The sequence below is a fragment of the Jaculus jaculus genome, chromosome 10, assembly GCF_020740685.1.
Source record: "Jaculus jaculus isolate mJacJac1 chromosome 10, mJacJac1.mat.Y.cur, whole genome shotgun sequence".
NCBI classification, from domain to species: domain Eukaryota; kingdom Metazoa; phylum Chordata; class Mammalia; order Rodentia; family Dipodidae; genus Jaculus; species Jaculus jaculus.
This window is the reverse complement of record NC_059111.1, coordinates 68898950-68925868: the sequence shown is the minus strand read 5'-3', so window position 1 is coordinate 68925868 and position 26919 is coordinate 68898950. Positions and strand designations below refer to the sequence as shown.

At 39.6% G+C, this 26919-nt stretch overlaps 1 protein-coding gene across 5 annotated transcripts in view; it reads right to left on the bottom strand.

The window, feature by feature from the left end:
- Positions 1 to 26919, bottom strand: part of Nxph1 (neurexophilin 1) — a 311960-nt gene that overhangs the window by 282088 nt on the left and 2953 nt on the right. For 2 of the 5 annotated variants that reach the window (XM_045160758.1, XM_045160757.1), the window contains exon 2: positions 11554 to 11649. The exons of 2 other annotated variants lie outside the window; for them this stretch is intronic. Coding sequence is in view for 2 of the 3 variants with exons in the window: in XM_045160757.1 (XP_045016692.1) it covers positions 11554 to 11562 (9 nt within the window). In the remaining variant the exon portion in view is untranslated. Of the gene's footprint in view, positions 1 to 11553; positions 11650 to 20208; positions 20453 to 26919 lie in introns of all 5 variants that reach the window. One more of the 5 variants, XM_045160756.1, reaches the window with a different exon arrangement.

Genomic DNA, 26919 nt, shown 5'->3' with positions numbered 1-26919 from the left:
TTTTACTTAAGTGGGTACTATCACAGGAGATAAGATAAAAGGGCTGTCCCTACTTCACCTTCCTTAACAGTGTATTAAAACTAAGAAGGTGTGAATTCATAATGTACCTACAAATCTCTGTCTAAATGTGAAATTTAAGAATAACCAGGTGAGAATAGATCAGAAGTCTGGCAAATGTTGCAGCACCTTTATTCCCTCAGTCAAAGATGTCTACATTTTATTTTTCTGTTCATAAAAGTTTATAATTAAAACTGCAGAGAGCCGCCTAATCTGTTCCCTTGGTTTAGTGCCTCCATACATCACTGGTTCTGCTGACATAACAAAAAGAACTCATCTTCCCCATATCAACTGATGTACCCAACGCACTGATTAGCAGGTGTCCATTTTGTATACAGATTAGGGTTGCATTTAATATACCAATTCCATCAGCTACTTAATGCCATTTTTGAGATTTAACAAAACGAATTCAAAAGCCCATTCCACAACTTTCTGACAAGATTACAGGCCTGGTCTTAGTTTCTGTTAACTCATAAATACTTTTATATGTTTTAAAAACTTTTAGGGAGAGCTAGAGAGATGGCTTAGTAATTAAGGTGCTTGCCTGCAAAACCAAAGGACCCAGGTTTGATTCCCTAGGATCCATGTAAGCCAGATGCAGAAGGTGATGCATGTGTCTGGATTTTGCAGCAGGTAGAGGCCCTGTCACACCAGCACACCAGTTCTCTCTCTCTCTCTCTCTCTCTCTCTCTCTCTCTCTCTCTCTCTCTCATAAATAAAACTAAAATATAAGAAAAAAAAATTTTAGGGAGGCTTAAGAGGATCCAAGAGTCCCCTTTCCACTATTTTCCATTTCTCATATATCACTGCATTAAAAATAATCAGAGAAAATTGAAGCAACTCAGGGAGAGCCCTCAAGATTCCCTCAAACATGTTACAAACAATCCATTGAAATCATCCTGTCCACTGAATTACAGATGTCAAGGTGGGCTGAGGGGATTCTCTCCTCCCTCTTCCAGGCTGAGGGCAGAGCTGGCTCCAGCTTTGTTAATAGCATGCCAGTGCTGTCACTTCTGCTCAAAGGCTGCTGTAAACCCCATGAGAGTCTCATTGTGTGACATGCAGCCAGCGATTGCTAAGGGAGATCTAGGGAATAATTAGAAAGAAGGCATTTTGACTTTTAAATATTCTACTGTCTTTAAGAGGTTTAAATTATTCCTAAGTGTAATCACCACCAGAGAGAGCAGGGTGTCGGCAACAGAATGGATGTTGTTGCTAACAGCTCACAGCTGGGAAAGGGACTGTGACAATACCCTTGCTTCAAAATAGTTTCCTGGTATCCAGTGTGCACTGGTTTGGGAATCTACTAGCACAATATGGGCAATGAGAACTCATCTATCTGCTTGTCAGGAGCACTGCAGGCATCCCATGTACAATCTTTCCCAGCTCAACCCGGCTGAGCTGGACTATGACCTAAAAGGAAGACTTGCAGGGGTGAGAGGCTCTTTATGGTAATTAATTCTCCAGTAGGCACAATCTCCAATGTCACCTGAGCATAAAAGGAGCAAGGAGGATGTACCACCATTGTAAATGCTTCACAGAAATCATGCTGAAAAGAAGCTAAGCAGAAACTCTGAGGATGCACAGTCACCCTGTGGATAGCTCAGTTGAACTGCATTTAGCCTTTTCCATCCAACCAAGTCTTCCTTCTGCAACTGAAAGCTTTTCTTTCTGATGCTGGCCAGATTTCTCATGCTCTATCTTATGTTGTCCAGTTTTAAATATCACTGTTCATAGATCTTCTCATCTCCAAACCTTTAGTCCTACTATCTACAGCTAATTCATAACTGATGTCCATATCTTCTCTTACTTAGCCTATATCATGCCATGGATTAGTTCCTCCAAGTACACTTTGATCATTTTCCTCTCTCCTTCAAAAAAACATAAAAAGTCAAAACCCTTAGCTACATAGACCAACCTCAAGTCATCCAGACTTTATATATGTAAATATAAATCCTCAGCAATACATGGTACCAACCCAATGTGTGGTATGCTTCTCAAATAATAAGAGATTTCCATGTTAGCTGTCAAGCAGAAGTAGGAGGATGTATTGCTGAGAGTTCATGGCCACCCAGAGACTACATAGTAAATTCCAGGTCAGCCTGGACTAGAGTGAGACCCTACATTGAAAAATCAAAAAAAAAAGCTCAAGAAAACCAATGTGCCTCTCAAAACTGTTTGCAGAAAACTAAACTAAAATTATTAAAAATTAATTAAGTACAAATGATTTTTAAAATAAGTTACTATTTTTCAGTACTGCAAATGTTCATAACCAAAATTTGAGAAGAATATGAGAAATGGCCTATAATCTGAGACAAAGTTTTTGTAATAAATGATATGTGTGAATGCAGTACACACATATGTAATTACTTTTAAGGGAGCAAAAGAACAAAGCTGAGCTGGAGAGATTATTGAGTGGTTAAGGCACTTGCCTGGAAAGCCTAAGTTTGATGAGTTTGATTCCCCAGCACCCATGTAAAGCCAGATGTACAAAGTGGCACATTCATATGGAGATCAATTGTAGTGGCTGGAGGCTCTGGCGCACCCATTCTTTCTCTCTGTTTCTCTCTGTCTCTCTTCCTCTCCCTCCCTCCCTTCCTCCTTCCCTCTGCTTGCAAATAAATAAATAAAAATTTATTAAAAAAAAAACAACAAAGTTATTTGGATTTAAGGAAAGTACAGTGACCCTCATGCTGCTTTCTACCTCACACCAGCTACCACCACCAGTCTCTACAAAGCCTTCTGTTGTCTTCTAGACTCCCTCATTTTTTTTGATTTTCTGTATTTTCTTCAGCTACCTTCACCTTTAGAAACTGACACCAGCTGAAGTTCCTAGTCTCTCAAGTGACTAGACAAAGAAAGGAGTAAACGCTGGAGGGGAGAAAGGGATTTATGCCATCTGTAATCTCCTCCTGGTGGTGTCATGTGACAAGAGGAGGGAGAATTGAAAACTGGGACAGGGCTGTTTCTCAATAGAAAGAATGCCTGCTTCACGTGCAGGAAACATTGAGTTTAACACCCTACACTGCATAAATTGGGTATGATGGCACACACATGTCATCCCAGTACTCTGGAAGGTACAACCATGAAGATCAGAAATTCAAGGTTATCTTCAACTGCATAGTAAGCCCAAAGTCAGCCTGAGCAACATGAGACCATGTCTCAAAAAATAGAATGAACAAAAACTGAAAATGTGGAGAGCAAGAGTATAGCCTTCCCTCTCCCATTGTCTTCCTTAACAGCCCAATATGAACATCTCCAAGCAGCCCTTCATGGTTGGTATTCTTTCCCAGCATTCTAAATAGATACTAGCTACCACGTTATAAGTAAATCCAAGATCTCTACCAACAGTGCAAGCCAGCTGTTCCTGACACCTAATGTGGAATAGTTCCAAACGCAAGAGCCAAAAATAAAATTAAAGAAGAAGAAATGTCATGAGGTCTTACATGTACCTGATGATAACTTAGTTATTCATTTATTCATCACAAAGTCTTGTAAGATACTTACTTTAATCTCCCTATTTACAGATAAGTGATGGAGGCTTTGCAATTGTTAAGTAATTTTGCTGTGAGAGCAATCATTAATTGGAAGTGTTGAGAGCCAAGCACAATTACATGTCTTATAAAGGTGGTGTTATTTTACTCTGTACTTCCCATTGTGACAGGAGGCAAAAATCTGGAGTACAAAATAAACATTCAAAATATTATTGACTTCTTTCCCTCAAGAGATCAGCACTGGGAAGTCCAATGGCCAATGCAAGGCTTGAAATTTAGTCTGCTTATTGATCACATCCTACCTATTACCAGTGAAATGGACTTCTTTAGGAAAATTCTAGACAGAGTCATGAAAAGGGTGTCAATTTTGCTACCAAGGCTTAAAGGCCTAATTGTAGAGTGCTGCTTCATTTTTTAAAAGCTTAATTCTTAACAAAACCTAATCCAAAACAAGTAGAGAAACACAAAATATATATATAAGGAGATTTCTTTAGCATTCACATTCCTTTGAAAAGTGAATCTTAGGTCATTTGGGAGAAAGAATAAACAGAGGTACAAACTGAGTAAATGGATACATTCAGATGTTAAACATTTAGCTTAATTTTTCTGTAGGAATTGATATATTAATAGCATTCTTATATTTGTGAAGAACATAGTTCTTGAGTTGGTTTTTGTATCAAAAGAAGCTTTTCCTTACTCATCTGAACAAAGGTAACTAAGGGATTTAATGTAAGTATAAGACATGTCACACACTGAACTGTCATCCAAAAAAATTCTCTTATTCTACGAAATGCCATTTCTGCGGCTCATCAGCACTGTTCAGCTAAGCACCCATGCTTTATACTTCTCATGGCCACTTTTCTTTTCAAACGGTCTTCAGCAGATCTCATTCATGAGTTCACGCATGCAGCATGAGCTCACTGCAGACCTGGCTCTCACTGTCTGTTGCGCTCTTCACAGACTTCATAACAGGATTTAATATCTATTGCCCATTACTCTTTGCCCTCAGATCGCCCCAAACCTTCCCAGTTAGTTTTTATTTTTTGGTATCCATAAATTCCTGTTTTTCTAACCTTGAGGACCCCCAGTGGTCAAGTTTAGTAGCGTGGAAACAAAGCTGGAATCATTAGTAGGGAAAACTAGTGCATGCATTTGCATCAATATTTCTAGAATGGAGATGGCAAGGCAGAGCACAATGACACATTTTCCTGAATTAAACTGAAAATGCAGCTTAACATTTTAAAACTCTGGCACTCAAAGTTGTTTTCTCTGTTGATGAAACTGTAATTATACTATTGGGCAATTTAATTAATTTTGTGTTTTATTGCAGAAGTCCATGACTCTGCCTAAATAGAGTTAAATTAATGGAATCTAAATCAGTTTGTCACATAGCCAAGAAATTTCATGAATGGTGTTTGGCTTTAATTTATAAAATCTAGAAAAATCCCCATGTGATAAAGTTAATCACCCTTCTTTCATATCCTCTCATCTAGAATCAAAGTAAAAGATGAATAATTTTATGTCCTCATTAGCTATTTTGCCTGAATAATCTAAAATTCAGAGGTAAGCATTAAATTATTATCCCACAGAGACACCCAAGATGTGTTTGAAATCATTCTTATTGAAAAAAAAAAAGATTCTATAAAAATCCATGAATAGAACAGACTTTAAAAGCTACTATGTGGTAAAGGGGGCATTTAATGTAATTATAAGTTTATGCATAAAAATGTTTCTAATAAAATAATAAACTTATATACTTAGTTTTTTTGACTTTTAATTTTATTTATTTGAGAGAGAAAGAGGCAGAGAGAGAGAGAGAGAGAATGGGCATACCAGGGCCTCCAGCCACTGCAAACAAACTACAGATGCACGCACCACCTTGTATATCTGGCTTACATAGGTAGTGGAGAATCAAACCTGAGCTGTTAGGCTTTGCAGGCAAATACCTTAACTGCTAAGCCATCTCTCCAGCCCCTATAATCAGTTCTTAAAAACAAGGATGTCATCTGTTCCTTTTTAGCCTCATCCCCCAAATTCCATTTCTACTATTTCAAATAGTCATGTAAAGTAAATGTGTTCTCTTTAACAAAGACTATTTCAACCTGATTTTTTTGCTAAGTGATAATCATAATCCCTACTCAACTATATTATTGTAACCTGTACCTACTTTTTCTCCCTGTATATCTGGTTCTCTGTTTCTCTCTTCCTCTGTCCTCCCCTCTCTCTTTCCTTCTTTCTCTCATGAATTGAAGGTCACTTGTTTCAACAACTCTATTGACTGGTTGAGCAAATACCTCAATCACCACTTCATAGGTTAAAACACTGAGATTTGGAGGAACTAGCTGACTTTGAGAATAACTTAATGTCAACATGCTGAAGCATTTGAATTAAGGAGCATGGAAATCTGTTCTGGATTCCTGCTGAAACTAACTATAAGATCAGTCACTCCATCATTCCTCTGATAATTTTCCTCAGGGAAAAATGGGGAACTAATGTAAAGTATCCCTAAGTTGCTTTAAGGTTTTAAATTCAAGAGCCTTGCCCAAGATGAAGACTAATCTCTACTAGGATATAGTATTTCTGTTCCTCATCTAGTTCTCTCTTCTCTACTGAAGCCAATAACCCCCAAAGAAAGCTTTCTTGTGTCTCATTATACCAATATTGTTCTTTGTTCACATCAGCAAAGCTCCACCAACTGTGCATGAAAAGGACAGATTAAGTGTGATAACATTCAACCTCAATTGAATTAGTATCACTACTTTATTCTAATGAGCCAGCATATTTTTGTAATTTTTAAGATGTAGTAATTTCAGATCAGACAAGAATTAAATAAGAACATTTTAGTAGAACTTCATTGCTTCAGCAATCTAACTCTGGTATTTTTGCCTGTGAAAAGCAAGGGACAGATATGCACAGAGTTTATGCAGCCCGCATTGAAAGCTCTCTCTAAGGAGAAGATATATAGTATGAACAACAGAGAGAATGCCAGGAGTTATGAGACCAAGTGGACCAATGAAATTGGTTTACCTGCCTTCTGAACCTCCATTCAAGTGTTTTTGAAAAAAAAAAAAAAAGAGGCAAGAATTAGGGTAATGAAACACATCTTTCCAATGGGAGAAAGATAGTGGATTACTAACTTAGTTTTTCAATTATATTAAGAATATTGGCCCCCAGGCCAAACATTTTTAAGGACCATGATTTCTGCCTACCTTGGCTAACGGTTACTCCATCAATATATCAATTCTGACCTAGTTTAAACCAGCCACTGGTGTTTGCATCTGAGGTTTATTAGGTTCTCTTACTTAGGTAGAGGTCAGGAGCAGCCTGGGAAAATTAAATCATGCATGACAGAGAAGTATAGAGGGTGTTTTGTTTGTTGGTCTGTTTGGTTGGTTTGGTTTTTGTCTTTTTTTCTTTGTGTTGCAGTACTAAAAATTAAACTCAGGTCCAAGCATTCTAAGCAGTGCTCTATCCCTGAGCCACGCCCCAGCCCTGAAACCCATTTTTATTTACATCACTTGCATGCTGTAGCAAAGCTACACAGAAAGGATCCTTTCCCCAGTACCATTAGAAATGAAAGCCAAGAAGTAATATCTCTTTCCCACCTAAGCAGTTTGAAAATACCCCTTAAAAGCTATTTTTAAATGTGAAGAACACATACAGTGTTTGGGAAAACTCACTTGTCAAACACAAATATTTGACTGAGCTTTGTGGAAACAAAAGACAACTCTGAGATGTGAGGTTCTATGTCTGAAAGTGTAGCTAGGATAAAACACCACCATTTTGACAAGCTATCATCATTAGAGAATTGAAAAATGCACTGGTTGGGAGGTGGTGCAAAGGAGTGTCAGAAAAGGAGTGTCACTAGTAAAGAAATAAACTGAAAATATAAATCAAATGCTAAGTGTTGCTTTCACTCAGTTGAACCCTACCAGTGAATAGATATAAAAGGGCAGCATGGCTTAAATTATATGTCTCATAAAGTCAAAATGGATTTATTCTTGCATTTAATTTTATATAGTTTATAGATTTGCATGTACAAAGCTATGGACAGTGGAGAAATCAGCTGCTTTTGCTTTGATTCAGTTTTTCTGCCCAAAACCAAATAGACCAGAAAGAAGTTATGCTTCCAAGACTGTCAAATTCCTCTTGCACCATGACTCACTGATCCCTGGTCTGTCATGTCTGGCCTGGAAGAGAAGCAGATGTCATTCCAGTAAGACCTCTGTTTCCTTGAACCTGAAGGTCCATTCATCATTTTGTCACGTGCTGAGCACACAGTGCCACTTGGACTAGACTCAAGTACCCACTGCCTCTGTGAATTCTAAATAGATGGATAGATTATTTCATGAAATTTCTTAAACTGAAGCAACCTTGGAATCAAGAAATATCGACACACAATTACAACATTCATTCACTGTTATTCCCAACTCAAGGATGTGTACCTTACAGCTACTACCAGCATGGCTCAGAAATATTCTCCTTTGCAAACACTGTGTTCTAGATAGGAGTCCCCTTATGCTCTTGTGCACATAGACAAGCAATAAGACAGTGTAAAATCCTGTTGTTCATAGTTCTTCTCACTAGCAAAATAGATGACAATGGGACTGAGTTCTAACTACAGGATATGTAACCAACTAAACCATTTAATTACCCTGTGCTTCATCTTATAAAGTGGCCTGCCCATACCTATGAGCACTGCCTTCCCATTTCAGAGCTGAAATTACAACTAGAAAAATGTTCAATATGCATTATTCCAAAAAATGTCATTTGTAAAGGGTTGGCAAATAAATAATTGGCAAACTAGTTCTTTAGATATATGGAAAGGAAGCTCTACCTTTCTCATATTTGAGTTGAACAAATGGAAAGCACACCATTGTGCAGTGTAAGAAGCCACTTAATGTGTGATAGGCTAGTGGCTTCCAACAGCATCTGATACTGAATACTGGCCCAAACCCTGTGGAAGAAGTGACAAAAAGTAGACACTGATAAGCTAGAACATTGCCCAAATTCTTATCCTTTCTGGGTAACACCACTCTCTCCAGACAGTAATGGCAACCCAGACCACAAAGCTGTGCAAATGGTGTAAAGAAAATGAGAAGTCTGTGCTCATTGTGAGCTGCAATGGACTGGTTTGGAAATAAAGCTTTACCTTTCACACTTCTGCTACAGCTCTTATAGCCCTTATTTCCATGAAAAGATCTGCTCATTTCCTTTTTCAATAACACCCCAAACACAACAGGGATTGAGATTACGCGCCAAGTAACCAGTGCATCAATTCTCTTCATGCACAGACTACTGTGCTAACCGATTTCAGGCATAGGGTTAGTATTTCTAAACAGTCACAAATTGATCTTTGAATTAAACCACCTTATTCCCTGATCAGCCTTATACCATAGTTTTGCAAATACAGCTTTAGTTACTTTCTATTGGATGTAATTCTAGGATAACTAAATGATATAGATAATGACTTATTTTTTATTTATATGAGGCTTATGGAAAATAATCAAATGGGATTCCATTGCAAGCTTACTTAGGATAATACAAAACACAAATATCCAGCCCACTGGCCAACAATTCACTTCAATAATGTAACTACTGAAATGATGGGCTGCTTACATGGTTTCTAGATTCTATTTTTTAATATCCTTTACATTTAGCAAAGAAAACATACTTAAATACAATCTCTTCATATCTCCATTCTCTATCTCTGAAACCATAAATATAATGCAGCAACTTATAAGAAAGCTGACTACTAGTTGTGGTAACCAAGAACTCTAAAAACCTAACACATTAGATGCCAGCTCTTCTTTCATCCATATCCCAAAGTTCCTTGGCAATCTTCCAAGTCCCAAAAGTATTACTCTGACTTGCTCTTTCAAAATTCAATTCATCAAATTCTTTAAAGCCATTATGTATATGCAATAAGCGAGGAGAGTCATTCACTTTTAGAATTCCATAGTACTGATATCATCAGTCTTTGAAGTAACTGTAACCTACACAATTTAAATATTCCTAAGCTAAGGCATTTTAGTAAATAAAGCACTTTGAATTTTCTTAAAATGATAGTTCTTTATAATTCCTAGTAGAAACTACATTGTCCCACTTATGACCTCTAGCAAAACAACCTTACTACAAAACACAGACGTTAGGATAGACTCCCATCCTGGAAGCCAGTGCAATGATACAGACCCATAAAATGTTTCCTAGTTATACATGTTTGTTTGACAAGTTGGGTGGCACATGCTTGTTTTGGTTTTGGCTTTTATCTCTGTTATGTTAATTAACGTTTTAGAATTATTTTCAGATGTTGAATCACTATAAAGGCAAGAGTCATGTCAACTATTCAGCTCATTAGACAGGGAAATGTTCTATGGGGTAATGTTCTATGATGATAGCTTCTAAATACAGAACAAATGCAATTCAAATACTATTTCCCTCTGTTTCTTTCTATATTTTACCTCTCTCTTGTTCCTCTTCTTATTTTCTAATCCAATAATAGAGCATCTTAGAAAAGAAAAATAATGCTTTCTATCCTTGAAATCATTTCAGCTTCTAAGCTAAAATCATGTTGTTGGTATGTTCTAATAACTGTGTCTTTGCCAGAAGCCTGGGCAGATTTGATTCCTAGGGTATAATCCCCCACCCAAAAAAAATTTCAAACAAGAAAAATAACAAACTGGAGTGCATACTCCTTTCCTGAGCTCTCAGAATTAGTGACCTGCATCAAAAAGGAAGGGTCCAGTAGATTTTTGCCAATGCATTTGCAAAACAGGAGAGACATCATAATGTGATTAGTCTCCATATCAATAACTACCCCACAAACATGTTTGTTCTTTGCCATTCACCATGCATCAAATGTTATAGTTCAAGGAAATTTGGAGAAACTAAAGCATGACTGCATTATGCCTACCTGAAAATAAAAAGGAAAAACCATAGGTCAAGCTATTGAGCAAAGGAATGGAAAATGCTTTCTTTGTTCCTCATCCCACCACACACTTGATTATGTCTATTAAGAAAACTACTTCCCTGAAGTCCTTCCAATTGAAACCTCTAAATTAAGGTATGAAAGATCAACTCATTAAATCAACATTACACATTCACAATTCCTAGTTTCAAGAACTACAGGATAACTAAAATGGATTCTGTAAAATATAGTCAGAGTTTAGAACCTTGTCAATAAGATTCTTGATGAAAAAAACCAATATATTGTTAGAGGTAGTGGCACACATGCCATAATTCTGGCACTCCAGAGTTTGAGGAGAACTGGCTTAGCAGTTAAGGTGCACCTTTACTGCTGAGCCATCTCTCCAGCTCCACCAGATTTTTTTTTTTTAAGTCAGATGGGATATGAAGCATATCATGGTAGTAGACTCTGGGCACTCAACTTTCCAAGGACACGGAATGCTGAGTGGGTGAGGTAGCATGAGAGATGCAGGTGCTTTTTTTGTCTATAGAGCACACTCATTGTCATATGTCTTTCATAAAAATTCATAACTAACCTATCATGGTAAGCCATTTGAATGTTGGCTAGTATTCAATATCATATAACTTATCATTAAAGCTAAGGACCTTTAAATAAAATAAGAGACTGGGGAGATGACTCATGGGTAAAGAACTTTCTATGCAAACATGAGGATCAGAGTTTGATCGCCAGCACCCACATAAAAGTCTGGCAAACAGGGTCCCAGCTGGAGTCCCAGAGCTTAGGAGGCAAAGACAGAGGATCCCTGTGTCAGGTTGTCTAGCTAGATTAGCCAAATCCACAAACTCCAGGTTCAGTAGGAACCCTGTCTCAAGTGAAGAGAGATGGAGGAAAATCAAACTCTGGATCCCACAATTATCTGCACACACATGCACACACACCTACACATATACATACCTACATACATGCAAACAGACATAAATACATGCACATCACACAATAAATAAATAAATGTATTTTAATATAGTCAATAGGTATAAACTAGAACTATCCCAAATAAGCAAAACGAACTCTCACCTTTGTCATTGGCCTTGCTCACCGAAGCATCACCGCACATTTGCTCTTCTACTCGGGAGAAGTGATGCTCTTCACAATAGAAGAATCATCTAGAAGCTTTTGAAGAAGAATGATCTTGATTTGTTCTTCAATAAACAAAATAATTTCCCAGAGACAGAAAACTAAGGGATGACAGTGGTCTGTTCATCTTCCCAGAATAATTTGTTCAGCTCAAGGTTAGTAAGAAAAAGAAACTGCTACTGCCGCAGATAAAGCCATCTGTGCTTTGAAAATGGCTGACAGGTGCCTCCCGAAGAAGCAATCAAAAGTCATTAAGGATCAAAATCATGACAATTAGATACCAGGATCTGTCAAGATCTTATTATCCAAACTGCAATGCAAACAATTCACGCCCCCTCCCTCAAAGAAAGAAGCTATCACTTGATTTCTAAGTCTGTTGTTGCAGACTACTATTAAGCTTCCCAGTCCCTACTTCCCTATTTCTGGAATGATTTGTGAGGAAAATTAATAGAAAAAAATGCAGATGACAATTGTCAGAAAGACTGAGATCCCCTAAAATCTCTCAAAAATATGTTGTTCCCTTATTGCAGATTTTTTAGCCCAGACAATTTTAATAACTAAGGCAATATATTCTGGGAACATCTGGCATTTTTAAAAGTTCAGAGTAGAAAGTACACATTCTATAAATATATCTACAATAAAGTGCTAAAAGGTTTGCTTGTGATTTCTTATTTCACAAACTACGAACTGGAAATAAAAATATGGGGTCATAAAATGCTTAAAAAGTAGATTACTAGAAACTAATAGAGCACATTAGTGTCTACTGAGCCAATGATGGCTCAAATGGCATTTTGAATTCTTATAGAGAATATGAACATGACCTTCATGTATACCATTTACAGAAAGCAATTTTATTTACATTTTTAAATCCACATAAAGGTGAAAGATGATACTGCTGCAAAATGGAACATTTAATTTTTTGCCCCAAGGCACAACTAAGCTCTCCCAAGGTCAAATGTAGTACAAGACTGCAAGGAAGCCAGACTCTCCTCCCTCATGCCCTGCTAGCAGACTGCCACTTTGGGCAGGACTATCTTGGATCTACTTTCACTCCTTAGAAATAGAAACATTTCTAGATTGCACATTTATATAAAATACTTTATAGAAATCTTGCTATTTTATTTTTAAGCCATTCAAACAGGACACAATGGGAATGCCTACCCAGGAGTAGCAAAATGTCTGGTACTATTTTTTTCTAGAAAATATTAGGCTAAGCAGATACTGAAAAGTTTCTCAGTTTATATCATTGTGCAAACTATGTGGAATTGCTGCTTCCTTGAATGTTTAATAAGCCTATCAGCATGACAAAACTCTTGAGAGTAAATGCCCTGGGAAAACCAGAGTTACTACTGCCTCATACATGTGATCATCCCCTTGCACATAAACTCTGCTCTCCTCTCCATACTTCTACTTGCCCAGTCTCACAAATAATTCAAAAAAGTGTTTATGTGGTTGCTAAGAGCAACATAGATGCTATGGATCATTTTATATGCCTCCAAAGACAGCTGTGCTGTATAGCCCATTTTCACTCATTACCTTACCCTGAGGTTCAGGCATCATTTTCATATTAGGTCAATCAATGCAGGCTTCCTATAAAGCTTACATGCAACATCCCATCAACGTCAGTTATAATCATGTGTATCAAACCTATGTTGGTTAGCCTTATGTCCCCACTTAGTGGAAAGCCTCTGACCTAATATAACTACTAAAGTAGTAGAATAGCAATTTTGCCCATATATGGTCTTCCAAGAGTAAAACCAGATTTTTTTTAATTTAAATAAGTTTCATGGTCCTATCTCACAATTATAAGTACATGTATACATGAACACACACACACACACAGAGAGAGAGAGAAAGGGAATTGTGTAGGAACTAAAAGGCCTATGTCAAGAAAAGGAATATCTAGCATAGACTCCTGCTGCCTGTCACCAATCATACCTTTAATATTTCAACTATTTCCTCATCTATAAAATAAGGACTATGAAGATAACCAAATTAGACATATGAACAATTCAGTATTAATGATTGTAGTAAGATCTAGCTAATAATAATAATACTCATATCACTCTTGAACTAAGTTGTAGCTCTGTAGGACAGCACATGTCTAGTAGACAAAAGGATCTAGGCTTAAATCCTAGCAACACACACAAACTAAATGAAAAACTTCTGTACTTGAGTCTCGGCATAGTGTTTGATCAAAATATAAACAGCAAAGTGGAACACTTATTTTTTGCTGGTTTATTTTTGAGTCAGGGTCTCATTCTTGCCCAGGTTTACCTGGAATTCACTCTGTGAACCAGGCTAGCCTGGAATTCATGGAGATCCTACTACCTCAGCCTTCCAAGTGCTAGGCTTACAAATGTGTTTGCCATTACACCCAGCTAAAGGAAGGTAGAACATTTTATCTTTTGGTATCATTCCATAATTTCCTTATTCTCAGAGAACTCCAAGATATAAAATCAATGTTTCTATGAAAGAACCATTCTTGAGTGCCCACTGCAATGCCTTGGAGGGAAGAATATGACAGCGACAGAAGAAATTTTGAACAGCATGAGACAGGGACAATATAGCTCCTGTCATAGGTATTATCTATAATTTCTAGGGAGTTAATGAGATTTTACTTCCAGACATTCGGCTGGAATGAACTTGAATGAAAAATCCACCTGACTAGAGGTCCTTGAATTTTAAAGCTCAATAGTCCATCATTTTTATTAAACTGCACAAAAAAAATTAAGAGAATTTCAAGTGTTAAAAGTAATTAAAAGCAAATATTGCTTAAAGATTAGCTGATTTTTAAAATTAGATCTGAGCAACTGTTCTTAGTATTTGCCACATGAAATTAAAACATCACAAGGATCTTCATCTCAATAAGGCAAGCTATTCGTTGAGACTGCCTGTGAAGTATCTCATTTCCACAAACATGCAACTAGTCAAAATAGAAATGTCCATTCTTTTCTGGCTTTCATCACATGGTGACTATCAGCACTAAATATATATGTCTTCCTGGGAAACACTACATGTCTAGAAAGCAATCAACTGGTTGGAAAAAGAAAGCAAATGATAAGATAGTCCAAGGGTGAAGGTAGCCCCCTGTGCATCATCCCTAGAAGGTTGTAGCACTCAAAAAGGGGTCCAGAAACCTTTCTCTGTGGAAGACAGCAAGATATTTTTCTTTAATAATTCATCATTACCATGATTACCATGATTTGCTTGTCTTTAAAAGCTCTTTCTAACATGCTAACTCAATGAATTCTCAACAAAAGAGGTTATTAGGACCACTTTACAGATAAGGAACCTGAAAATGAACTTGCCCAAAGCTACGAAATTAAAGAAATGCTTTGCCATTGTCTTCCTCTTATTTCACCCAAGCTGCTTCCCTTTGCTACAAAAGAACTGCTGAAAGAGATCCTGGAATGACTGAAAAGGGGCCTGTATTCTCCATATTCTTGTGGCTAAGTCTTCCCTCAAAAGGAAGAAATCACCTAAGTTTCCCATATCTTCCGTGGGCTTCCACTGTGACTTCATCACTGATATCTACCCAGATGGAAGTTGGGTGGTGATCTTTGGAAGGATATCAGCCACCTTTAGTCATGTGGATCAATATTTAAAGATTCCCAATTCTTTCACTGTTTGTTCAGGGAACACCAAAGGACTGGGGAGTCTCACTGTGTATGTACATCTGGGAACACATTAACAAGAACCATTCTAATCATGAAGGATTTCCATCAAGAATGCAAGGCAGGATTAAACATCCAATGCCAAAAATTATTTGCTTTTCATGCTTCCATGCAAAAGAAGAGATTTTCAGGAGCTGCACATCCAAAAGTGATAGCTCAGCTGATCTGTGCTAACACCAGCTCAGCCTTACTTTTATAATGGCTAGCAACAGTGCTTGCCTTGCCAGTGCAACTGTTGATCATCCTGTCTTGTTAAACCAAGAGAAATAAGGTTGAAAATCTAACATGAGGTGCTCATCATTCAACTATGCATTTCTTCTGAAAGAGGCAAAAAACTCTGCCATGTTCTGCAAAAATCTCCACATCAATAGCAATTACATTCACATCAAGACCAAAGAAATAGTATCCTGACTCCACCTCAATGACTTCCTTCCATATGTAGTAGTTTGCATTTTTCTCTGTATTTAATCCTGAAAAACAATAAGTGATGGTGTCTTGGTGCAAGAAATTACCCACAACTTGCTGGAAAAGATTTGTGAGAAAAGATATTTTATATTCTCAATTGCAGAGATCGTGTAGAAAGCCCTGTCACCAAATCCAGCTGCCCCAACAATAAATCATGATATTTTGCCAATACGTTTTTAATTTATGTTTGAATTAATTTTATGACATTTTTACTGAAAATTTGGCATGTAGAAAGAAGAATGGGTCTCATATAAACCAGCTAAGACTTTTAAGGGTTTTCCACCAAATATTGGGCAACATCCGCACTATAGAAAGCCAGTTGGTTAAGTCAGGGAATTTTGTTTCTAATTTGGACACACTGTTACAATGCACACTTCCACAAGAAGAAGAGAAAAAAAGAGTACAAGGACTCCAGTTAACCGTGAGGTGAAGTGGGGAAAGGAAGAGACTTGAAAGTGTCACCATGGTTTTGGAAAATGTATAATTCTCAATACTTCATCACCACCCCATACCCCTAAAAAGGTACAGTGAGGAACAAAAGAAATTCATAGGACTTATGACATTTCTGAAAGATTTATGAAGCAAGTAAGAGAATACATGAAAGTGTCATCTTTTATTTCTATCGCAATAAAAAAAAGAATGTTCTCAAAATTTGCCTTTGAAAGATAGCAAGATCTTGTTTTTTGTTAATATATATATTTCGGTTTTTTATTTTTATTTATTTATTTGAGAGTGACAGAGAGAGAAAGAAAGAGGCAGAAAGAGAGAGAGAGAATGGGTGCTCCTGGGCCTCCAGCCACTGCAAACAAACTCCAGATGTGTGCGCCCCCTTGTGTATCTGGCTAACGTGGGTCTTGGGGAATCAAGCCTCGATTGGGGGTCCTTAGGCTTCACAGGCAAGTACTTAACCGCTAAGCCATCTCTCCAGCCCAATATATATATATATATATTATTTACTTATTTAGAGAGAGAAAAAGAGAGGGAGATACAATGGGTATGCCAGGGCTTCCAGCCACTGCAAACAAACTCCAGACACATGCATCCCCTTGTGCATCTGGCTTATGTGGGTCCTAGAGAGTTGAACTGGGATCCTTTGGCTTTGCAGGCAAATGCCTTAACCACTAAACCATCTCTCCAGCCCAAGATCTTGTTTTTAATAACTGATCTGCATTCAGAACAATCATTTAAATGAAATTGGGTGTTGAAATGAAGCCTCTATACTTTTACTTATTCAACAAGATATATTCAACAGTACATAACTTTAGCAGATATACCACTGATTATGGTAAATAAAATAATAAGATGATGTTAAAGATTTGGTTTTATTTGGCTTTCTCATTTGTAACCTCATAGGGCCTTGTGTTTCTCTTACAATCTGGGAATATAACAGATATATTCCTCCTAAAATTTTGCTCATGTCCGTAAATGTTGCCTTGAAATCAGTTTCAAAATGAGTCAAGTGCATAAAAGAAAGCATAATGTTATGATCAGCACATCAGTGCACAAAAACAGATAATAAATTTCTATTGCATTGTCAAGCTCACTCAAAACAATCAAATATTTCACTGAACCATTTACAACTATTGATTGCACACCAAACTTGACTTTATAATCTTCCTATTTTAAATAGATGCAATATTTTACAAGGGCTTCACAAATAGGAGATAGTGAATGTAAAGCAGTCCATTAATTTTATATAAGCTGTTTTATATACCTGTGGGTCTCTAATAACATCCAGCTACAAGGTTACCAAAAGAAGAATCATTTTTTAAAGTTCAGTTGGTATAATATGTATATAAGACTAAAATTGCAACTATCATGCTTCTCTCTCCACCAATATTTCTTCCATATTACTAGTAAGAATATTGACACAAACAAGAAAAGAAAGGAGAGTTTTCTAAACTCAAGTTCAAATTTTAAAGCCAACCACCTACAAAGACAAAAAAAGAAAAAAATCCACAATTATTTCCCATGGAATCCTTAGAAAAAGTAGATATGCAGGTAAACAATATAGCTTCCTTTAGTTCTATACATGTGCATGTTTGATTTTTAAATGAAGGTGACTTTTCTTAAGCCAAAGAATTTCCTGCAATCTTTTCTATCATAATTTTCCTGTTAATAACTTCTTGGAGAAGGAAATCTAAGCCTCCTATTTTTAAGTCTGTGATTTTTAATTTCATGAAAATTCTGCCAATTTACATAGTGGATCTTTGTGTTGGTTCTGCAAGACCTTGTTACACTGTGTATAATGCTGCACATTGTGGCAGGCTAGGAAGATGAGAGGCAGAAAAACATAGGTGTCTGCAGCTGTTTGCAGACGGCTCTCGCTACTCTGTCTCCTGCATCATAGTACACCTTACCACAATGCACATTTCTAGTCAGTGGTGATCTTTGCCTTTTGTTCACATAATTTAGTACAAGCTAGTAAATGCCTTTTACACTTTGTTAGGATCTTTCTTTGAAGAGGCATGACTAATCCTCTAGACTTAGAAAAAATGTAAATTAAAAGAACATTTCTGCTAATATCAAAGCAGGCTTATCACTTCAACATAAGCACTTCTTATGTTTCCCTTTCTCAGCATGCTACACAAATATAAATAAAAAGGTTCTCCACTAGATGTTTCTTACATATATCTCACAGGGTTTAATTACAAATCCTCTAAAAATGAATATCATGAAAGGAAGTGATGCCAGTAGACTACACAGTCCTAGTATTGTGTTGGCTGTCTGTCTCTAAGGGCAAGGAAACAAAGACACTCAGATAACCACGCGCACCATCCATGATTGGGCTCCAAAGAAAAGAAAATCTAATGGAATGGACAAATATTATTAGTTTAATGCCCAGAAGCCCATAATTTTAATTGTGTTCTTATTGTAGTGATACATTTATTGCAGTAAAAGAGGAATTAGTAATTTCTACATCCACAACAGTGTTTTATGTAGCAATCCATAGGCTTTAATAAGAGAATCCTGCCTCAGTTGACAGCAAGAACTGAGAACAGCTGTACCAGAATAAAGGTTTCATCCCAGTAGTCACCTACCAGGACCTTCACTCAACTTTCAACAGAAAGAAAACCAGTCCAGGCTGGAGAATGAAGACGAAAGAGGGAAGGCTTGCCAGCCCATACATAAGAGAATTCAGTGAACTCAGTGGGTAGAAGTGGGACCCATCCTTGGTTCTGGAAGAAGACTGTTGAAGATTGGCCTATAGGAATGTTGCCAAGAAAGAAAAAAGTCAGGGTTGGGGGGTGTCTCCCCAGAGCCTTGGAGAGTACCTAGGGGTCATTATTCCTAAATTTTCCCTTTCTATTCAATTTCTAGCTTCTCTTTAGCTCCAGAGTTGTACTTTTTCTTGTGGCCTTGCCTTTTTGTGAGCCGACTTCTCCCACAGGTTGACAGAACACTACTGCTAAATCTCTGCTATTTCAGTAGCGTGGGGATTTGTGAATCCAGTGTCATGAAAGAATTGACTCAGCTAAGGCAGGAGAATGAGACAGAACTTACCAGTCAACCTTAGCCTTTGACATAGACAACCCCTAGCGCCAGTTCTTGGTATTATCAGCTTATTCCTGGATCAAATCTGCTACTGAGGAAGTGACAGAGTGAGCAGAGAAACCCTGAGAGGAGTCTGCAATTGGAGTGGGAGGGGTGCTTATGTGAATGTGACAGGGAGGATGTTGGGGTAAATTAGTCAGTTTGTTGTTGTTTAGTAAATAAAGAGAAACTCCGTGCCCCTTCCTACATCTAATGATGATAGATTCCACGCTGCATCAGGCCCCATGCTGGCGAGCCTAACCACGGAAAATAATGAGGCTGCATACCCATTCGTCTGCATTAAAGGCGAGCGAGGCACTTTCGATAGCAAATATATCGATTCCCTTGCCCAGGCCGTGGTTTGTCCTGTTCCCCATGAATAATTACTGCTCCTTTAGAAATTCATAATAATTAGGGCTCTCTCCAACCCACCCCCAACTTCTAGACCACAGCTTTTTAAAAGCTCCTGATCCAACAGGGCCTTGAGTAGCTGCAGTTATGGTGAGGGGACAAAAAAACTTCTACTCCGTGATTTTACTCCAGAGAAAGTGGGGTTTCCTCTTGGTCTCTCAGTTTCTTTGCAAATAAAGCTTACATATTGCTAGAGACACTTCTAACTGCACATTGCATGCTTCTGCTTATGAGAAAGGTAGATTTAATAAACTGTGAACGAGAGTGTGGGGTCAGAGGAAGAGTGAGAGAACCCAGGATCAATTCTCCCCCCCCCCAGTAAACTGTAATGATCACGTGATGCCCCAACACTAGAGGGGGAGGGGTGCAAACAAGAATTTCTGACCGCGTAACACACTCGGGGTTCAGCTATTGGAGCTTGATGTTCCTAGATGACAGCACAGGGAGGTGGGTCGTTAAAATCGTGCCTGAGCGGCTGGGAAGCATCTGCAGAGAACGCTAACTCGACCTTCAGAAGGATGGAGCTTCGGTACCGGGCCGGGCGAAGCCTGTGGCGCTGGCCACGATGCTGAAGGTCGCGGTCCAGGCCTGTACAAGCCTCACCCATCTCCAAGCCTCTCCGGAGAAGCCATGGTCCGGAGAGCACCGAAGGTTTGTGACGTCCACGAAGTTTTGATGCGTGGGTAGAGGGTCGGACGCAAGAGTGCTGCACCTGCGTTTTCTTATAAGCTGCTAAGATGTCTTGAGATCATCTGAGGAGGAAAGTAAACGGTGACGGTGACGTGTCTGTGGCGGCAGCGACTCCAGCTGGGGCCGGACACTGCAGCTTTGGTCTGAGAATAAAGTTTCCCAATGGAGGGGTTGAGCCTACATCCAAGAAAGTTTCTCCCTTCTAGCGAACGACTGAAATGGGCTTGAAAATGAAGCGGTGAGGATGGAGGCTACAAGCTGGCGCGCGGTGTGCCTCCCTCCCGGCCCTGCGCCCGGCGCGCTGCGCGGATGGATGCTCTCTGGGCTCCTCGCAACTGCATCCATCAGGGCGGCGGGGGTGATAGGCGACGCCTGGCCGCGGGCAGATTCAGCACAGCCCCCTCCAGCCAGTTTCTAGGGAAACACTCGGCTCTCTGAGCAGTAATTTGTCATATTGTGCGAGAAAGGAGGCATACATGAAAAGCCTCCGGGTTCTGCATTCTCATGCAAATGAGGCGAGGCGCTCGAGGACGGCCCCTGCATCCCCCTCACCACCCTATTTCCGGCTGGAGCGAGTTAAAATACCCTCATTAATTTAAAGGAACGGTGAACTGGGAAAGCTTTTCTTAAGCTCAGCCCGAGAGGCACGTGCTGCCCTCTGGCCGTTCCTGGGACCCATCTGAGCGCAGGGGTCAACGCCCCCTCCTTTCCCCGCGCGCTCCTGGAGCCACCACGTTTTGCACCCCTGGGGACCCCAAGACTAGATGTCCATGCACTTACTGTAGAAAAGGTGGGTTGGTAGCCCAGCATGGAAATTCTTTCCTCCCCAACCCCAGCCACACACGTATAGATAGACAGCCCCCACCTCCGCAGAAAACCAAATATACTAGGGAAAACTGTTTACGGAGTACATAATTAGGTCTTCCGCCGGCAGCAGAGACCCCGCGCGCTCGTCGGAAGTTTAAGCAACAGCCAGCTACCCGCGAGGGCAGACGACAAAATAAACACACCGGCTCCTGAGCGTGCAGGGGGCAGAAGACGCCGCCAGGATATATCATCTCAATAAAAAGCCGCTCTTGGAAAGATTGCGTTGTAATTGAGACGGGCGCTCTTTTCTCATCTAGGTTGGCATTTCCTCATCTCGAGCTGACAGAGCCAACTCAGGAAATTGCTGGTAATATTCATCTGGGGAGCACTTTCATTAAACGTAATTCATTCGACTTTCACAATAAATTGAGTGACATCCGTACCGCGGAACCTTTTTATCCTTGATTAAGTGCTTGCCAAGCTTTGGTTCCCCACTTTCCCGTCACATTCCTTCAAGCAGAGTCGTCAACGCGCCAGTCGGCGGCAGAAGAATGCGCGCGCGGTGTTCACCAAGCTCCGGGAGGGGCGAGTACTGACATGGAGAAAAAGAGCCAGGCGGGAACTTGACTAGCGGATAAATCAAGGCCGCAACTTCCAGCAAACTTGTACCGGGTCCAGAAAATTAAAAAGTAAAATAAAGTATAATATAAATGGTGACTAGAAGAATGCAGCGAGAGCTGGGACTTTGCCAGGCGACTCCACAGCTCCCAGAGGCCGCTGACCTCAAGTCACCTGGCCTGCAGTCCGCAGCCTTCCCTTTCATTAAAATGCCCAGAATTGTTAAGGTTTTAAAATGAAATCTGAGGACAGGATGGTCCCAAGGGAACTTTCTTGAACCGAATCAAAGCTACACATTTCTTGTCGAAAAACACGCGCGCACTTTCTAACTTGCCTCTTATAAAAGCTGGCAAACTTTCAGTGATTTCATTGCCCTGCTTTAGGGGCAGAGGAATCAAAGAAGTGTTACTCCTTCTTCCTGGAATTCCCCGGTGACAATATCAACACCTGGCAAGGTACAGTCACTTAGGACTCCCGCTGACCCGGGAACTGCAACCTAGGCAAACTAGCCCTTCAGTATTCCAGGCCTGGAGGAAATGGAAAACACATACCAGGTGTTTCAAAATGTGGCCCCTTCTTCCTTGCTGCTCCCTACCCAACTCCCCACCCTCCATAAAATCCAACGAGCCCAAGCCAGAAAATTGCTTATTTGAAAAAGCAATATCCAAATGCTTTCATCACTCAAATGCCCTTTTGAAAATATTGTCGATGGTGGTTATTACCTGGACAATGCTGTCAATTTCTGTAGTCTGCAGAAAATCTTCCCTCAGATAGAAAAGTAGGACATTGGGCATCTATCTCAAAAAAAAATCAACCAATTTCCCTGCCACCGGATATATTTTTCACCCAGACAACACTTTCATTAAGGGGGAAATAGCCGTCAACAATTCAAAGCCAAATAGAAATCAACTTCGCACAAAGAGGAGCCACAAATTTAATAGCTTTCTGGGAAAATGCTGCTGACGGAGTTGGTGCAATTCTGGTTTCCTCTCTCCCACATTGAAGGCAGTTTTCCTGAAGCTATCACTACAAGGCCCAGGCCATAATATGCCTACAAATGGGGCAGAAGGGTAAACCACCCAAAGACTTTCTCACAACTAAGAGAGCTACTTTTCATGCCTATAAAGGATTGAACCTTTTTAGAAGAATGTTGGCAAGGTACCCTTCTCACTGCTCCACTGCCAGCTCTCACATCTTGTTGCTGGGGGGTAGACCCCTCCAAAAATCTACAATCTTGTGTCTGGAAGTCTGGCCTGAGGAGAAGAAGGAAATAATGGGGAGATGCAGTTTTAGTACAGATCCCAAGAACTAGCTTTAACAACAACAACAACAAAAAAAAACAATATTAATAGTCATGGGTGGGTAACTAACTTATTTTATTTAATTTATTTTCAAAAATAAACTCATACTGATTAAAACTTTCAGTGAGGACCTCACTTAATTTTCAAAAGACATGCCTGGTCCAAAGACCAAACCAGACATGTTTTCTCTCCCTCTGCTTTCATTCCCACCCCCCCACCTCCTCATCCCTAACAACCACCTTCAGGGTGAGGGCAGTTCACCCACATGGTTTATCTGCTAATAACTCAGAAGTAGGGATGCATACTGCTTTATAAACTCAGTTAAACAACTGATGTAGAATTCACATCTGAAAGACACCACAAATTTGAGAGAATAGATGACTCAAAATTTTGTAGCACAAAATTTAAAAAATGAATTTCAATTCTTGACCCTTATGCCTAAGAAAGCAACTAGATGATTAGCTATATCAATTCCCCGAAACACTGATGGGTCCTCTTGTCATTAGGCTATTATTTTGGATGTACAAGTGATTGCAAGAACAGCATTCAACCCTTTGCCAGATTCTCTGGGCTCAATCTCTGAGTAACTTTTACATTTGTATGCTCATCAGACTCAGTTCTCTATTTGAGGGCTATCACAGTTGATCCTGGAAGAAAGATGCCACATTTTCTGCTGGGATTCCCTCTCCCTGTTCCTTGGTCTGGCCTTCAGCTCAATCTACCATACACCTCATTACTGAGACCAATAAACAACATATTCTTCCTTTAACCAAGGGTGTGCTTTGATTCAGTTAAAATGCTACAATCTACTTATTCCATGTTATAATATTCAAAATATCCTGGAGTCAGTCCATAACTGATAAGATTACAAAGACTGAAGGGCTTTAAAAAATGAACAAATTACTGAAATCAGATTTTTAAATCTGCAATACACAAAATACAGTAAATCCATCCTTGCTTTATTTTTTAAAAGATGATTTCCTACCCCTGTGTATTTATAATTAAGAGTTTGTTCTGTGTTAAATGGAATCTTCTAGATAATATTCTTCAGTCCATACCTTTGCAAACAAATTTGCAACTAGTTTTCCATTGCGATACTAAAATAAGCTTCTAATATGAAAGAGGTCAGACCCACCCATGTTTCAGTAAACACAGTGACTAACAATCCTTAAGTTAGAATAAGCATTCAAATAACCCTGTGCCAAGAAACACAGTTTGAGAACATCCACCCACATACAGGCAGGAAACTGTGGCATACATATAAATATACTGCATTGATCTGCTGGACACAGGGTGGCTTTTATAAGACAGTCTCCCCAAATGTAGGAGGATCTAACTTATTTTTCTATTGGCAATAACCTAAATATTTCTGTATAGGAGATGTGTAAACAATCACTGGTCCCTGGACAAAATATTAGACTTTGGAAAATATTTGTGATACCATGGCTGTAAAGGGAAAGTTGTTCTAGCAACATTTACTAGGTGCCAAAGCACCAATAGAGTTAATGCTCCAATACTTTAACTGGTGGTGTAATTCACAAAGACAAATATTTATCCTGATTGATGCTAGTTCAAATATAAAATTAAATAAAATATCATTATAATATTTTCTACCCTTGTCTGCTAGAAGTATAAGTTGAAGCAGTTCTTGTCAACCTCTGTGCATCTGATGTAGGTTTTTCCCAAGGTCTGGGGTTTTCTGAGGTGCAGGTACAAATAAATGATCAGTTCATTTACTGGCATCTGGTGTTTAATGAAACATAGGGAAAGAAGCCCTTTTTACTGTTTTCCTCTGTTTATTGCCCTAGAGTTTTAATCCAGGTTCCCAGCTTCCTCATTTGCCTTAACCGCCCTAACATTAACTACACAATTCATTCCTTGAAATTCATTTCTGTGGCAAAAGTCAGTTTTCTCCTCAAGAAAACAGCCTGGAATTTTCCTGGCAAATAACTTGTGGAGTTATTACAATCCCTGGAAGTACTGTCTTGGGTACCGGCCACCAGGCTTTTGTTTTTGTGGCGCGTGTGGTTTCTAATCCCCGACACACAAAACAACTTTAGATAGGAGAGAAAAGCATGGACTTCCAAATCACCTTCTCTATTTTATTGTTCACATTTCGTATTGTTTTGAGTGAAATTGGAAAAATTGTCTCCTTTCTCAGTATTGCCAAAAGGCATTCAGGTAATGAAGTCTGTAACTAAACGGTAATTGAATCAGCATAATTTGCACACTGAATGGTTTTCAAATGCTCCCAGTTTACAATTAAAGGAGAATTAATGCGCTTGTTGTTGAGAACGCAGCGCATTAGAATAAATCCAGCTCTGTTGTTGTAATGAGAGGAAAACGGTTTAACTGCCAACAAACACATTTAAAATTTAACACAACGTATTGATTTCACTTCTGCTTTTGATAGATTATTTTCCAGACTATCGAAATACTTGCTGCAAGCAATAAAATGTAGTGTATCCGAGAGCCCTAGCCATGTGTGAGCAGAGCTCAAGGACACAGGAACAGTCATGAGGGTCCGGTCACCCTAATGTGCGCCGAGGAGAGGGGCATTTGGGTGAAGATGATCAAGGGAATCTTTAGTATTCCACCGTCGCTTTCACTTTACACTCCCTCTCCCTCCCAGTCTCCTAAAAAATAATAATAATAATAAAATAACTTGTATTTTCCCCTGGACAAACTTTCTGCCCTCCACTTCTGAGTTTTCAGTGTCATAGTGCTGACTGGACACGGGTGGGAACAAGAAGGACGGAAGATGGGAAACGGGAAGGACACCCTTTGCATTCCGTCTGCACAGATCCGCCAGCGTCGGAAAGGCTGTTCTTTTGGATTGGCTGCCCTGGCTTTCACCTGCTTACCCCAAGGTGTCCTGTGGACTCGGACACTGATGCGCAGCGCCCTCTGGCGACCACGGATGCTACAGTCAGGCCATAAAGGTGCTAAGACAGGCAACGTAGAGGGTTCATAAGGGAAGCTGAGACCATTAGTACAAGATTCACGCAGGCGGGCACGCGCGGTTATGCACAGTATTGACACAACTCCCAGCACTGCAGACGCATGCATCAAGGCAAAGACCGAGAAACCCTGGCAAGTGCATCAATAGTGATCCTACTGCTTCCAGGTTTGTGGATTCTGAAGCTCTGGGTGGGCTGAAGGCACCTACACCTTCCCCAGTCCCATGAATACAGCTCCAGTAGTGAGCTCCGGCCGCTCGAGCACTGCTCGCCCCTCAACAGAATACCTTCAGCCCCCAGTACGCTCTTACAGTCGAAGATAGACTGAGGGTTTCCGTGCAATGAGCCAAACTTCACTAGCAGGGCGCCAGTGTCCCTGGTCCTCTGAGAAATCAGACGAGGGAAGTCCTACTCTCCTTGGCTCACCGAGGTGCCCGGAGCACTCCAAGTCATCACAATAAAGCGCTTCACACTGCGTCTAGTTCCAACACTGTGGAAAGTCTAAACCTCTGAAAACTGTTTTTGGAGGTTCCAACGGGACCAGGGCTCTATGGATGACCCCTAGAGACAAAGCCTGCCATCTCTAATAAGGGGTTGGGGAACTAAAACTGGAGGTCTGTTGTTTGGTGGAAATGAAGTTTAAAGAAGAGAGAGGGCACGTTTGCCCACATACCTCTGACCTAACTCTACCTGGTCACTTAGGATGTACCTGGTAGATAAAGTCGCCCGTGCAAGTCCTGGAGAGTTACCTGCACTTCATGTACCACGTCTCCAAAAAAGAGTCAGAGCACAAAGTCACTTCCAGCCCTTCAACCTTTAATCCTTTTTCTGTCATTTAAAGTC